The sequence below is a fragment of the Accipiter gentilis genome, chromosome 2, assembly GCF_929443795.1.
Source record: "Accipiter gentilis chromosome 2, bAccGen1.1, whole genome shotgun sequence".
In the NCBI taxonomy this organism is placed as follows: domain Eukaryota; kingdom Metazoa; phylum Chordata; class Aves; order Accipitriformes; family Accipitridae; genus Astur; species Astur gentilis.
Genome location: NC_064881.1, coordinates 47,657,751 through 47,674,146, shown reverse-complemented (window position 1 = coordinate 47,674,146; position 16,396 = coordinate 47,657,751). Strand labels below are relative to the sequence as shown.

At 36.3% G+C, this 16,396-nt stretch overlaps 1 protein-coding gene across 4 annotated transcripts in view; it reads right to left on the bottom strand.

The window, feature by feature from the left end:
- Positions 1–16,396, bottom strand: part of KHDRBS3 (KH RNA binding domain containing, signal transduction associated 3) — a 101,144-nt gene that overhangs the window by 32,817 nt on the left and 51,931 nt on the right. For 2 of the 4 annotated variants that reach the window (XR_007508701.1, XM_049821840.1), the window contains exons 5-7: positions 14,287–14,426; positions 3,078–3,188; positions 1,523–1,715 (exon numbers count right to left, since the gene is read on the bottom strand). Coding sequence is in view for 1 of the 4 variants with exons in the window: in XM_049821840.1 (XP_049677797.1) it covers positions 1,523–1,715; positions 3,078–3,188; positions 14,287–14,426 (444 nt within the window). In the remaining 3 variants the exon portion in view is untranslated. The remainder of the gene's footprint in view (positions 1–1,522; positions 1,716–3,077; positions 3,189–14,286; positions 14,427–16,396) is intronic. The other 2 variants (XR_007508707.1, XR_007508708.1) reach the window with 2 other exon arrangements.

Here is a 16,396-nt window from a genome sequence, read left to right as displayed (position 1 = left end):
AATTACAGTTTTAAATATATCTATCCCAGTTAAGATATCTTGTTTGGAAGAGAAGTGATCCAGTTCTAGAGAACGTTCTTTTTAGAAGTTGTTTAGCACATCACAGTACTTTCTTTTTTTATAGTGCTATTTTCTAATTATTCTCTCTCAGAAGTAAAGCATACATCAGGATACTGATTCAAACAGCTGTTACTTCCATGCCACTTCTATATATATCTGCTGTTTATAGCATGTGTATATAAATATGTAGTTACTCAAAGAGGTTTTTCTACCACATCACCATGCATTCTACAGTGTATGCCCTGGAAACAGGCTGTTTAATGAGGACTAAGTCCTTTGACAGAACTGTGAAATATTTGCAGTACCCATCTTGACTAGTCAAGTCAGGCATAGCCAGGGGATATTTAGATACATTGTTCAAGTATTAGTTCTCATAACATTAATAAACTACATTAATTTCTTCTGAATTGTTCGGGTATGGGTATAAGTGTTTGTACTAATGACATTGAACTTCTAATGGCATTAAACTTCTTTCTGCATAAAGCTTTAAGTGTTATATAGAAAATTAGGTTTCTGATCAAAAAGACAATGGTTGAGATTTGATTTAGAGGGTTTGGGAGAGGGGGAGTGGAAGAAAAGATGGAGGAAGTAGGTAGAAGAAAGGTTGAGAGAAAAGCAAAAAATGTCTAAATAGCAAAACCATTCTCTGGAGCTGAGGAATTCCTTCTTTGCTAATCTGAACAACAAAGTCCAGTCAGAACTGGCTGTAAAGAGGGCACACTAAAAGCTTTAAGACATATACAACATTGAAAGCATTGTTCTTGAAAATTTTATTTTTCTACAAAACTAAATCCATTTTTACAATAACAGTTTTGATTTTTACGATGACAGTTTTGATTTAATAAGCTTTTTTTTCTCTCACTGGTCTGTAAGTTCAGTTTAAATTAAATTTACCCTAACAATTCATATCTATAGTTTTCAGTCATGTACAATATAAAGCATTTTCATATGTTTTTTTAATTTTTAATACAATAAAAGATAAATATGCATGGCTTATTAAGATACACTGTACATTGTTAAAATTTTAGGATCAATTCTGCAGCTTTCATAAAAATATTTTAATTGCCTAATCGTTGAACAGTTATATGACCACAAAGATAGGCTTAGGAAAAAGAGTAGACTATTATTCTCAGTTTTAGTTGAGAATTAAAAATCCACTGACAACATGATTTTTCAGGTTTTTGTAAAGCAGAAGCCTAATATAGTATGTTTAAGAGGTACATAACTATTTTGCCAAATGCACTGTAAATGTCTTTATGGCATTACATATAACCTGGAGTTTTATTAATATGAAACAGTTCAAGTCTGAAAAGGTGACGAGAAATGACCACAGTTGCCACGGATTTGGGGTGTAAGACTTAATTCGGTACTCATTAAAGAGATTCTACTGAGTTCTGAAGTGAAGGGATAATCCCTCCAAAATTATACACATAACGCACGGTATGTCAACAGCTTGACTTACATATTCACCATAAGTCTCCTGTGCTGGAGGTGGTGGAAGGGGCCGGTAGCCTGCAGGTGGAGGTACTCCTCTTGCTCTGGGTGCTAGAAGTCCACGGCTACGACTGACTGGTCCTCTACTGGGAGGCACTCCTCTGGGTGCTGGTGCCCCTCTCGGTACTCCTGCCGGTGGTGGAGGCACTCCTCCACGGCCCCTGTGAATATATGGATCACTTATCAGCAAATACTACACCCTGGGCCTCCCTTTTAACATCTCCCTCCCCCACATCACGACTATTTAGCCTTGCTACAGCCAGAAGTCTAAAAGAGGTTTATAGTTTGTTGTTTTTCAGTATGCTTAAATGCTATTACACACATTATGCAAAAAAATGCTGAAAGATACAAACTAGACATGTGATTCAGTGATGAACTTCTCACTAGCTTGAGTCATTCTCATATATAGAGACACCCAAACCAATTTGCTGGAATCAGTCAACTTCACTAGAATTTGACTTATAGTATGTGAAATCACAATCAGAATAACAGGTTAATTTGAAGCTGTCAGGCTATATCATACTCAAACCCTGCACAGAGGGATCAGTTGCAACTCCCTTCTGATCCTGTGTAAGCTTCTAAATGCAATCCAAAGATCACACTACATCTAAGAGATTGAGTGGGTCAGAAAGATTACATTTTCTTCTGGTTCTAAAGAAGAGATTTCCAGCTGTTGCAGGAAACATTCAAACATATAATAAATGTGCAGGGTGATTATAGGATATAACCTGATGTTCTGTATGTATTTAAAAAACAAGAAATAGTAGTATGTTTGTTTTTAAATTTCTGAAAGAATGATAAGCATTAACTTGCATTCAATTACTTCAGACACTTAAAATATGGATGAAAAATGGAGACCTCAACCAGAATAATTTTTTGAAAATATTTGATCCATTTAGAAGTGGCATTCCCCCCCACCTCCCTATAGTAAAGGGAGAGACTTAGAGGTACGACCTATTAGAAATTTGCATCATTTATCATCTTTTAAACAGGATGTTTAAAACAATGCTAATAGACATCTCCTTTTTTAAAGGAGATCATTTCACCCCACGGAGTATAATTAAGTTTAAATGACTGCTCTGTAGGCATATAGACTTGTTCCGAGGAAGTCACACCCTTACGTAGAAGAAAACAAACAAGCACAAGCTCCACACTACCTTTCTACCTATCAAGCCATCAACTAATTAAAGAGTAGTAACTGAGTGAAAATACTCTGTCCTGATTTCAGTAGTCATTTCCAACTTTTACAATATTATAAAGTACAATCCAGATTTGGCCTTAATATTTCCTATCCCATTTCAAATAAATCATATAATTTCTCATTGGTGAGCTTATCGGAAGAAGCAATCATAGCACAAATAATTAGTATTTGAAAAACTGCATCACTAAATGAAGAATGCAAAAACGTAAGTACTTGATATAATCAGGAGAGATTTTATTAATTCTAATTACTGATCAAAACACAGTCACAAAGTATTTTAAACAAGCCTAGAGAGTAAGTGATTTAAAACTGTGCTTATTACTTGGTTTTGGCTAATCTGTAGAATGCCTCCTCAGGACAGGGTACCAGCTGCTTATTTGACTTCATTGTAGTGGGGGCAGGGGTGAGCAGTGATGTTCCCAGACACAGCCTGCTGAAGTAATATAAAGAAATAGCAAATGTGATACTTTCCAAGTGAAGCCAAAGAAAGGGAAATGAACCTATTGGCATAGACAACAGTCAATACCAAGTGTAAAAAAAAAAGGTCAGTAAAAAGACTCAAGAATCACTAGCCATAATCTTCATGGCATCCTTCAGACAAGGTGCAAGTGAAAGCAGCAGGAAATGGGACATGCTGAAAAACATGGAAAAACATTTGAGGGAGGAAAAAAAAGTACAGGTTTTAGAGCCAGCATAGATTTATTCTTGAAGATAATTAGAACACCAGATCCACGTGATGAGAAGGTCTTTTCTGCATTTCAAAAACAGTTAACAGGATTGGAGTGGTGATAGGTAGGAAAACATATTTCTCCTATACTAGGAGACCATTTACATGGTATTTTTAAGAGTTACTGTAGGAAGAATAAACAATCTGAGATGTGTAGTTCTGTATTACACTACTCAGATAGTTACTGCACCAGGCTGGACAAGACTATAAAAGTGCACAGATAGGAAACCCAGTAACAGGAGAGTTCAATTGCCACAATGCAGATTTGAGTCATATCTGGGTATGATGCTAAAAGCAAATTTTTAGAGACTGTAAATTGTTATTTCATTAAGAAGTTATCAGGGAACTAACAAAGTTTGATTGACATGAGCAATGAACAGAAACTGAGGAACAATGAACAGAAACACGGAGGAACCACTTTGAATAAGAACTTTTGCATACCTTTGCAAAAACAACAGATCAGTTCTGGTATTCCTTAATTTGAAAAAAGGCAGCTATATAAATTATGTTTAAAAAGTTTTAGAAGAGTAAAATGTATATACACAATATGGGAAGACATTTAGAGAAATCCCATGGGAAGACATAGCACATACATCACAATTGTCAAAAAGAAAAAAACTGGAAAAAGGGCAAAAGGAGCTCAGTAAGGCTAGAATAGGAGGATAAGACAGGTATTAAAAGAGGTATCACTTGAAAAGCTGAACCCATCTCTAACATCAAAGGACAAATGCTAATAAAAAAATATAACATACTCAGAGGCAGGTCAGAAAATTTAAAGAATTTGTAAAAAGCAAAAAAAGTCTTTCAAGCATCCTGGAATTGGGAAACCTGCCAGAGTCTGAGGCCAAATCACCAATGAAGAACAGAAAGAAGTTTTGTATATATGTACATTTACATTCATAAAGTTTTTTGCTACACAGTCAAGAAAGACCGGACAAGGTTCTCATACTAGAGTCTTTCCTTATGGGGAATGCATTGGATGGTGCTGCCAACTGACTTAGAGACAAATTACAGAACAAGAGGAGCAATTAAAAGTAATCACACTATCCTTCTATAAACTACAACAGGAGTTCAGATGTCTATCTCTAATCTGTAGCCGAATCCCAACCTAAAAATTAAGGAAAATAGCAAAAAAAATTTAAAGCGGCAAACTGTAAGAGAGAACACTTGACTTACACAAATTTGTATCTCCTAACATTATACAAAGTAATAGGTTCTGAGCTATTGCTACCCATAGAACACCTACAATTAAGATTGGCCCAGTGATCAGAACAGTAAAAAACAAAACAAGTTTTAGAAAAATATAAGAGAACACAGAAAACTTTGTTACCCTGCTGTGTGTATTTACAGTCCTGTTTCCTAATTCAGAAAGAACAAAAGAACTGGAAACACATCAGAAACTGTGTCAAAGATGACCAACACTATAGGACAGCTTACATATAAGGAACAATTAAGTAGATTAAGGCACTTCATACTACAAACAACAACTGAGGCTTACATAATAGAACCCAATAGAATGGAATTTGTTGATCAAGCATGACTTCCCCTTTGTGAATCCATGTTTACTACTCCTGATACCTTGCCGTGTATGTGCCTGGAAATGGTTTCCAGGATTAGTTGCTCCATCACCTTCCCAGGGACTAAGGTGAGGTTGACCAGTTTACCAGGCCCTCCTTGCCATTTTTGAAGATAGGAGTGACATCTACTTTCCTCCAGTCCTCAGGCACCTCTCCTAATCTCCACGATTGTTCAAAGATTGAAAATGGCTTCACAATGACATCTACCAGCTCCCTCAGCACTCATGGGTACATCCCATCAGAGCCCACGGACTTGTGTCTGGTTTCCTTGGCTATTCTCTAACCTGATCCCTCTTCTACCAAGGGTACGCCTTCCCCCTCATGTTTGAGTCCTTGGATTTCTGAAGGCCCCTCTTACTAGTAAAGACCGAGCCCAAAGAGTCAGAGCCTCTGCTCCATTCAGCCGTAGGCCTACATTTCCCCTAGTCTTCCTATTGCTTCTTAAGTACTCATAGAATCACTTCTTGTTGACTTTGACATCCCTCACCACGTTGCTGATGACACCTGTTAGTCATGTCTTCTCATGTCTACATAGCAGATGTGTCTATCCATTAGGGACAAAACTGATGGCCCTACGGCAGTTTAGTCCGCACATACCTCTCAGAATTCTCATCTTCCATCTATGCCTTAGCTAATATCCTTCCACAGCTCTCAATTCTGATCCATCTTGCCTAGTCTTGTTTTCCATTTCACTCCTTTATAATTTACATATTACCCCAGGTGTTTAAGGTTGAAGTGGTTTTATTTTACTTTTCAAGTAAAAGCTTCACTCACATACTTGAATGTAACCCACTACTACCAGTAAGTTCAGTGAACGTGCCAACACTTTTCCAGTTATACCCTGGACATTCAGTGGTGTGCAAATAGACAGCATATTAGAAAGCACTCCCAGGGGGTATCACTTTTCAGCTAGATTTCCTACAGAGTTTCTCCACATATTCCATGTTCTATTTTTCATTTCTGATCCAATGACATTTTTCCTTTTGGAATCCTGTGCTTTCACTTTCCCAGGCTTTCCCTCTCCTAATCAACTACTTTTGAGGGGTATCCATCTGCTTCTCAGGTCTCTGAAGAAAATGCAGAGGGTGTTTTCTCTACCCTTTTTCTTCTACAACTGTCTCACCTATAAATTCAAAAACTTTGGCGCATTTGCTGACATTTAGATTCACTCTTCTACTTAATTCATCCAAGTCAAGACATCTCAGCTCTGTTCTATCACATTCAGAGGTATCTTACCATGAAATCAAATTCATCATGACTCCTAGCCCCTCCAAGTCTTTCACTGCTTGCTTCTTTGACCAAGGACATCATTCTGCAGGCCAAATTTCAGCTGCCATCACCGACTCTCCTTGTCTTTGCACATGGCTTACAGACTACTTTTTTTCCTTATAAAAAAGCCACCTCACATAGCCTTTCTTTTCAAATTACATGAAAAATTATTTGGCATGGAGATTTCAGGTGACATCAAAACTTTAAGAGAATGAAGGGCTCTTCTCCCAAAAATCAGATGTTCTTTCATGTTAATTAATGGTTTAGAAAAGTAAATCTTGAAACTTTCTGGAATATCAGTGATTAAATACCAAGTTCCCATTTATTTTAATTAAAATTATGGCACATTTGAACAAATAACTATGAAACAGTCTTGATCCATAACTTTGGTTCAAGTACATAATCATGGTTTCACTACAAGCAGCACAACTACTGGAAATACCTTTTCCTTTCGATAAAGAAAACTGTGCTATAGTAAGCCTCAGTCAAAATGCTTCCGAATCTGAAATTTGATCAGTCTCCCAATACATTTTCTTGCCTGTTAGCCTTCTTAATCCTTCCACTGTTTCTTTGTTGCAGAAGAATAAGATCTTTGTTTCCACTTCTATAAGCTACAAAGCATTATCCCCAACGTTATCAAAACTCATTTTCAGCCCATGGCAACCTTGACTACCTGCTCATATTCTGAAATACAAGAAGGACCTTTTTGCCTTTATTTTCCCTCTTCAATACCATGCCATCATCTCATTCCCTTTCAGAAGTCTTTTGAATGTCCTCTTTACACCAGTGCCCATAAGAATATCTTTCACAGTGCTGAGACTGCCAATATATCCAGGGTTATGATGTACATAAGTGGGCACTAAACTCCCCACATAACTGTCTTCAAACTTGTTGTATACTTTGATTGTGTAAGTACTTTGAAAGAGACTTAAATGTACCTTATTTTCAGGACACCTGAGATAAAAAGGTCCTTGCCTGTGATCCCTCCGATTTATGATACTGCAAATACACGAGTACTGAAGCATCACAGGAGACAGTGTTTAGAGTTTCTTACAAATGTAGCAAAAAGAAAACCACTCTGAATCTTATGTCAGTATACTTTCCAGAATCCCATAGATTTCTTTGGATGAGGGAAACCCTACTCCTTGAGTACCTATTAACTGTATTTTATACTAACAAGACTGTAGTAGTTAAATAGACAGTATTTAAACATACTCAGTAAATCCTAGCTTGTAGCCAGATTCTATTACCACCTCCAGACATGCTTTAACAACAAAGCGATCATCTACGTACTTGAGACTATCGAGTCATACTCTCAAAACATTTTACTGCCCTAAAACAGATTACTACAGCTATGTGAGAAAATTTGAAATACTTCTATGTTTCATCTTTATTATCACTTTGGTTTTGATTTTCCTGAATTTATCAATCTAGCAGTGGTGAATCCAGTGAAGGGATTTAACCCTTCCCCATTAAATGCACAGGTAATTTAGGTGGTTAAATTAAGAATAATATTACTTTCATAGCTATGTAATTAACTTCTAGGCTCTGCAGTGAAAAGGTCTTCTTCAATCTGGGTACCATCAACTAGACCAAATAAGTCAAATCCCAAATAACTTAATTTCTTTTGTTTTCAGTAGACACAGAACAGTATACCAGAATAGTGGGGTGAAATAACCTAATTTAGCTCATGTCACACCATCCCTTTAGGATAATGCCATGAAAACTATTCTTCTTGGAACCTGGATCTTTCCCCCATAATGCTATTTCATTATTTATACTTGCAATTTAGTATGACAGGAAAAACAGAATAGTAAGTGAAGCACCAAATTTTTATAAAGTTATCAAATAGACTAGAGAATGGGAGAATCAGCCTTTCACAAAAACATTAGAATGTGCTAGTGTGATTTGTAAATACAGTATAGTAATTATAGAAGATAATTTTAATGTATAAAACCTGAGAAGTGTACCTTACTGTGTACAGTTAAAATATTACTCAAGAACTGCATATTGTAACTGATTAATCTCTTGCTGTTTGAATGAAGAGTTTAATGTTTGGAAGAACATTCTAAAGAAAATCTAGTACCACTTAGAGCCACATATTATGTTAGACTTAGAACACCTGTGAATGTTTAGAAGTAATTCACAGGTACTAATCTAATCAGTGATTGCCACTAAAATAGTATTTTACCAAGCCATACAACTTAAATACATCCATACAAAACTACTTAAAACACTTCCTCTTTGGCCTTGTCCTGGTTTCCACTGGACTAGAGTTAATTGTCTTCCTAGTAGCTGGTACAGTGCTATGTTTTTGAGCTAGGTATGAGAAGAACATTGATAACACACTGTTTTCAGTTGTTCCTAAGTAGTGTTTATACTAAAAGTCAAGGATTTTTCAGCTTCTCATGCCCAGCCAGCAAGAAGGCTGGAGGGAGACAAGAAGTTGGCACAGGACAGAGCCAGGGCAGCTGACCCAAAGTGGCCAACGGCATATTCCAGACCGTGGGACATCACATCTAGTATAGGAACTGGGGTGAGTGGAGGCAGGGGGCGAAATCGCCGATCAGGGACTAACTGGGCATTGATCAGTGGGTGGTGAGCAATCGCACTCTGCATCATTTGTATATTCTAATCCTTTTATCATTACTGCTGTCACTTTATTAGTGTTATCATTATTAGTTTCTCCTTTTTATATGCTATTAAACCATTCTTATCTCAACCCACGAGTTTTAATTCTTTTCCCAATTTTCTCCCCCATCCCACTGGGTGGGGGGGAAGTGCGTGAGCAGCTGGGTGGTGCTTTATTGCTGGCTGGAGTTAAACCATGACAAGCCTTTATTAGCAATAATTTTACCATATCTACTTTATAGTAGTCCCATAGTGTTTTTCGAGCACTTTACTGTGCTTTGTTTCCAGCAAACTAAGTTACTGCCCTTGACCATGGCAGGCATAGCATCTAGCCAATGCTCCCTTCCAGCTTCCCTCAGCAATAGCTCTACTTTATCTTTTCATTTATCACTATCTTCTCTAGTATTATACTGATTTTTATTTCAAGTTTCTCCTTTCACTGGATGACTGAGTTAACAAAATTACTCTGATTATAAAAATCACAGCTATAGTCAGTTCACAGCTTTCCTTCACTTTTTGTGAAAAGAACAATTAAATGAGTTTCTGCAGTATGAATTTTCTTTTCAGCATCGCCTGTCCAGAAGGGAAAGTAAATGCAAGAATATCTTTAATACAAAAATAATTGTGAAATTTAGGACCAGTTCTCGAACACTTGGAATTCTTTAATTTTAGCATTTGTGATTCCATATACCTGCAAAGATTTAAACTGTTCAATAAATGGATCTAATGAATTTTGTTACCAGATGCTGATATACGTTATTCCTTTAAGCTTAGCAACTACAGTCAGTATTCCTCACACAGTAATGTTTTTGTTCAGGTTTTATATTTGACATATGAGAAATGGCACACCTGTTATTTTAAAGTGTCAGTACCAAAATATTGAACACTAATATCCAAATACCACTCACAGAGCTAGGATTCCTACCTTTTCTTTTCTTTTTTTTTTTTTTAAATGAGTCACCATTGAAGTTAACACTCTTATGCAAGTTTTATTTCACATTTTTATTTGAAAACAGTAATAGGTATGTTCATGTTTCAATTCTGTGAAAAATGGGAGATTTATCACAAGACTAAAGAAACATATCACACTAAACATAATACTTGCCTTTGTCCTGGATCACGAACTGGCTTTGCCAAATTTTTGTGCTATAGTATCTTTTGCAGTACACTACCTATATGTTCTCAACAAAGTTATTCTTCAAAAAAGAAACCAGTTGATTCCAGACATGATAGGAGAACAATTGGAAGTTGTAAACACATTGCAGCAGTGATTCACATCACCTCATATTATTTCTGACATTCAAGACAGCAAATTCTAACCTACAGCCTCTGTAACAGCTTTATTTTTCTGCACATAGAGTCTTTCAACCATTAGGATCCAAGCCATGCATACAATGAAATATGAATAAAAAGAATAAATGGGAAAAGTAAAAAACAATAATATACAAGCATAAACAAGAATTTTGCTATTCCTTTAATTAAACTATTCCTACAAGTTGGCTTTATAAGAAATTACTTTCTCCTCCCCTCATCTTAGTGAAACCAAACATCTGCTTTCACATACAATTCCTCTCAATCTGGGGAGTGAACCCAACCAGATCTCCCTTATTGTGGCTTTTCAACACTTGCTTATTAGAAAGCTGGAGAGAGACTTTTTACCAGGGCCTGTAGTCACAGGACAAGGGGCAACAGTTTTAAACTGAAAGAGGGTAGATTTAGATTGGACATAAGGAAGAAATTCTTTATGATGAGGGTGGTGAGATACTGGAACAAGTTCCCAGTGAAGCTGTGGATGCCCCCTCCCTGGAAACATTCAAGGCCAGGTTGGATGGGGCTTTGAGCAACCTGATCTAGGGAACATAACCATTCCCATGGCAGGGAGGTTGGAACTAGGTGATCTACCCAAACCATTCTATGATTCTAAAAGTGATTTCTAACTAAGTGACATGAATTGATTCCCCCCACCCCACCCCTAGGTAGCAAGGAAGATTTATCCATATTCTTAGACTTACTATTATCCTCTAGAATTTCACTTTTCCAGTATAACTTAAGAGTCAAAATTGAGTGATCCTTAAATCTTTTTTTTACTTATTCTCTAAAATAGGAATGTGAAGTTTTAGAGAGGAAATGCTACTTTATTTGCAAAATGTCCTTAGAGGTGTACATTAACATGTATGTTAACACATGTTTATTTGCAGTCTTTAGATAATCAGAAGTCTCAATTCACATTTCAGTACTATTATCATTTATATTGCACTGATTTGGGATGGGAGTTCAAATGCATTAAAGAAACACTGATTCCAAGAGAGTTACATCTTCTAGCTACTTACTATAACAGCACATTAATCATCATGGCTCCTCTAAGCTTCTAGCATAATCAGTTAAAAAGGAACTGGTACGATCCTTCATTTCATAGTCACCTCCAAAAAAACATTTAAGAACTATGTCAGTTTGCAATAGGAACAAAAGGAATGAAAGCCAGGGAAAGATTCTCATTTCCCTTCTCTTGTTGCACAGAAGAAGCAGGTACTGCCTAATAGGTTAAATGCTCAGCATAAACAACACAAAGTAGAAGTGTTATGATTACATCTGAAGGTCATCTTTAACAGTATTAGGACAAAGGAAAAAATAAAAGTGTGAGCAAGGGGGGAGAAGGAAGCAGCTACATGCCTAAGATCAATGACGAGAAAAGCATATTCCTAAAGGTAAAGCTCAAAAGACATTACAACCCTTCTACAGCGATTCCCATCCACACAGCCCCAAATTCTTACTTGCCTCTAGAGTCATAAATAGAAGTCAAGAAAGTCTGGAACAAGTCAGAAATCACAATAAAAAGTTACCAAACCATAACCACTAGGAAATTACTTACCATATACAGGAATACCTGGGCACAAGCTAGAATTTTGTATGCAAGCACAACATGTATAGTTTTCTACAAAGTAAAATTTTGGTATGGAGCTAAACATACACATAACAAGTCTTCTTAAAAGAAGGCACTTGGTAAGATGCATTATCTCCAGTTTCAAAATGTCTGATAAGGAGTAAAAAAAGGTATAAATTAGTACTTTGGTTTCTTTTTTTTTTTGGTTTTTAAGTGAAACTATTTAGGAATAAAGTCTTAAAAAAACTGGGAACTTAAACATACTCAGATATTGCATCCTCAGCAGGATGTTTCATGTATCAAGGCTGATAACTTAAAAATATTCCATAGATTATAAAGAGAGGTTAGGATCGATGCTTTAGACTTCATTTCACAAGTCTTCTTGGGCTTTGCTTCAACCTCTCCTGGATATCTCAGGAATGCTTGCTATTAAAACTGTTTTATTTAATACTAAGACAAAGCCTTCAACAAAGCTTGCCTTCAACAGTATTACTCACTGAAGTCAATTTGTGCTAAAAAAAGAATTAGAGCATTACAACTGAGTTTGAGATCTTTAACTCGCTGGCTATAGTATCTCAGGAGCAGTAGCATTGAATTTCACTTAAGGAATATGCTAATAGAGTGCTTCGATTTCTGAGGGAAAAAAAGTCTTGGAGTTGAAGACAGGCGTTAAAGTCAGTCAAACAAATCAACAACCCTTCAGTTTTCTTTAGAATGTATACACAAATACAATTTTTAGCTGTCATCACCAAATCAAATGCTAATAACATTTACCCTGAAGACACTTCAGTAGTTGTAGGGCAATAGGTTAAATTACAAAGGAGTTTGTGAGCTACCTAACAGCATGTATGTCTTATATAAAATGCAGATTTGAAAACATAATATACCAAAATCCAGAGGACAGAACTAGTGATGCTGGAAATTCCGCACTATGAAAAGTTAATTATGCATGCATGTGCTAGATACTAGTAGTGGAAATTAGGTATGAAACTTTAGGTGATAAGGTCAGACCAAACAATAACTTCTGTATCACAAACACTGCTTAAGGACATACGAAAAATTAAGAAAATGTGAAATAGAACTGTGAGTGTCTCTGTACTGAGCATCTGCAGCAGAGCTGTTACAGGCATCTATGATAAAGTTAAAAACAGATATTTAAGAACTGAAGTAAAAAAAGCAAAAAACCCACCTCCAAAATCAAACAAGATCTGATTTGCAAGCACTTTTGTATGGCTGATTACAGTGCCAAAGAAGTGAACCCTGGTATGTAATTACCTCTACTCCGAACAACGTTAAAATCAAGAAAAGTGGAATGGATATATTACACAGTATTACTTAAGAATATAAGAACAAAAATTTATTTAGAGAAAATAATTATATTCTTACAGGATACAACCAACAGTAAGTGGAAATTCTCTAAATTAACATTCATTCTGCATTGCATTTGCAACTATTACAGGATACACGTAACTAAACAGATCTGTATGAATGGAATAATTCCTTAGTGCTTTTTCTTCTAACATGCTTATTCTAAATTAAAACACTTCAGAATATTATTTTGAAATTATTTTAAAAGCTAAAATAGAAGTTTCAAGCTTGCATTAATAAGCAGCATAGACATAGCTGAAGGAAAATAGTTCACAGTAGAAAACTGTTACACTTAGCTGCTGCAGCCACAATCTCTCTGTACTGTAACAGAAACAGTTATGCACTTTAGTTTGTTTTCACACTTCAGAACTCAAAGGAGTAGAAGCTGTCATCTCTGTACTGCAAGGAAGATAGGGGATGCTAGAGTAAAAATAAAACATTTCCTGTGTCAAAGAAAAATAAAGCAAAAGTAGTAAGAGACTTGCCTATTCCTGAATCAAACAAAAGCCACATTTTTATGAAATAAGCTCAACACAGGTGAGACTAAATCCAAATTCTACCTCCAAAACACTTCCATAACATTATTGTATCAGGACTATAAGAATTTTGTAATGCAGTAAAAGGAATACATATATTCCACAAGTTAGAGAAATTGATCCAAAATTCATGTCAATCAAGGCACGATTTACCAGTTTTCCAAAGCTGTGAGCTCCGTAGGGCCAATACACAGACCCTACATGCACCTAAGGAGCAACTGAAAGTTAGAAGTAAAGCAGCACAGAAGTCTTACTGTGCTGCTTGCAATAAAATGGAACTTCTTTATGATGTACGTGGTTTCTTAACTTAGGTACCATTCAAGTTTCATAAGACAAGTTTCAGCCATTAAACATTAATAATTCTAAGCTAATGAGACTACCTTCAACAAATCAAGATTTGTTTCCCTTATCTTTTGCTCTTATTTTGGGGGTCCTTCACATATTTCACAGTTGTACTCCGGGGGGGTGGGAGCTAGTGTTTGAAGGAAGAAGCTTAAAATACACACATTCAAATTAAATTCCACTACAGCTGAGACACCTACCTGGACAAAGCAGGAACTGGTACTCCTCTTGCTCGAATAGAGGGTTTTCCGCGAACTACTGGAACTTCTGCATTTTCTGAACCACCATTTAAATATGTTAATTCTTGAAGTTGTGCCTGTCTGATTTCATCATTGTAGTCCTAAAACAGGGAGCACAGTGAGAAAAAAACCAAAATGTTCAACCACCACACCAAGTTAGTACCAGCAAACACTGCTCCTGAAAATTTCCTCTTGAGAAGTTGAACATACCATTGAAAAAGTTTAATATGCAGTATATTATAGGCATATTATTCAGTCAAAAAATTCTAAAAGAATTCTACATATTAACTGCAATTTTTGCTCAGGCATGTTTTTCTTTCCCCCTGCATATTACCTCCACGTCCTTTACGAGTTCAAATGCCAAAGTCAAAATGCTGTAGAGGGAAATAAAAAAATGAAGGTACCATTTCTGAGCTGAGATCTGGTTTGTAGTTCCAGATGGAGTATGACAGCGTGTTAAAAGCAGCAAAAATTGCATTGCCTGGTGTTGCAAAGCAATACGGAATACCCTGTAGAGAACAGTCCCTGACAACTAACCAATAAATTAGACATCTACCCTTAAAATCAGGAGTTAAAGAAAGAATAAACAGTGAAATTAATTCAATACAAACATACAATATTATCTAATAATAAAAGCTCCAAAAATGTCAATTCTAGAACATGTGAGGATAAACAATTTCAAGACACATGGCTCGTTTCTTATTCTGCACAAATCCTCTCTCAAGGTCTATCGAAAAGAAAGCTGAAGTTATTTACATGGAATTAATCGGGTACTTCTCAAATACACAAAAGTCTTCTCAGGGACCTTGAGTCAGCCTCCAAAACTAGCACGTCACACAGGAATAAAATAGACACAGCAATGAACTCTTGAGCTCTACATATTTTTCTGCCATTTTCCCTCCACTTAAAGTGAGCCAAAGAATGCATCTGTAAAGGTGAATCAGAAAAACACTTTACTCCATGTGTATACATACACACTAAGTACCAAAATATTAAAAGATCCTCTAATAAGAATGAAGTGATACTTCTGATATAACAGACCTTATCTTCCTGCAAATTCTCCCATTTCAAAGAAGGCAGGTTTGCCCAAATACTACCTATTATTACATTTCAATTACAAAACAAAGGATCTGCATCTTTTACTGGAAATCTGATTTTATTACATTTATGCACTAGGCAGGTACCAAAAGACTGTCAGGCAGCCTTGCATCAGACAACTCACTGAAACATAACTCTGTATTGAAAGGAGATTAAAACATCTATGAGCTCAAAGATCTCAATTATCCTTGAAACATTCTGCTTCCACAAACAGAAATAAGAAAGTTTTCCTTCACATGCCATTACTGAAGATAGTTACTACTGTTAAAGTGGCTACTGTTAAAGTGGCACTACAGAAACATTTTGTCCAAACTGTTGTAAACAGGCTCTGAAATTCAACTCAATCGTCCATCTGAGGTCATCCTCTATTTAGCAGCAGAAACCAACTAGCAAACAAGATGAAGACAAAAGTCTGGAAGACCGAAACAACCGTGTCAAACTGCGTAATTGCAGCTTTTGAGAAACAGATTCCATTATAAAACAACTTGGAACCAATACGTAGCCAAACCATCACAGAAATAGAAACAGGCAATTGGACACTATTCTGGCCAACTACTGTACAGAAACCCACTTTATATTTATACTTTGTGACTGGACCGGAACTGTCTACAAATGCAAAATTCTATGCAATGTATGGAACAAAGAACTCCAATCTTGAAACAAAATGCTAATGAATTGTTAAAACTGTACCACAAAAGCAATCCTCTGGTCTCAAAGTTCTGACATAATATATATCAGAGATGCTCTTTATAACTTCCCCACAAGATATCCTCCTCGGAATTGGACTCCTGGAAAAATACCTTTGATCTTTTTATATTAATTTAATTTCTTAACAAAGATGTGCTTAGGTTGCCACTGTGCATGTTGGGTCCTTTCTCTTCTCTCTGATGCTTTCTCGTTTTCCTGTAGCATACTACTAGACATACCAGCAGCCTTAGTCACAGACAAGGACTCCACTGTGCAAAGGCACAGA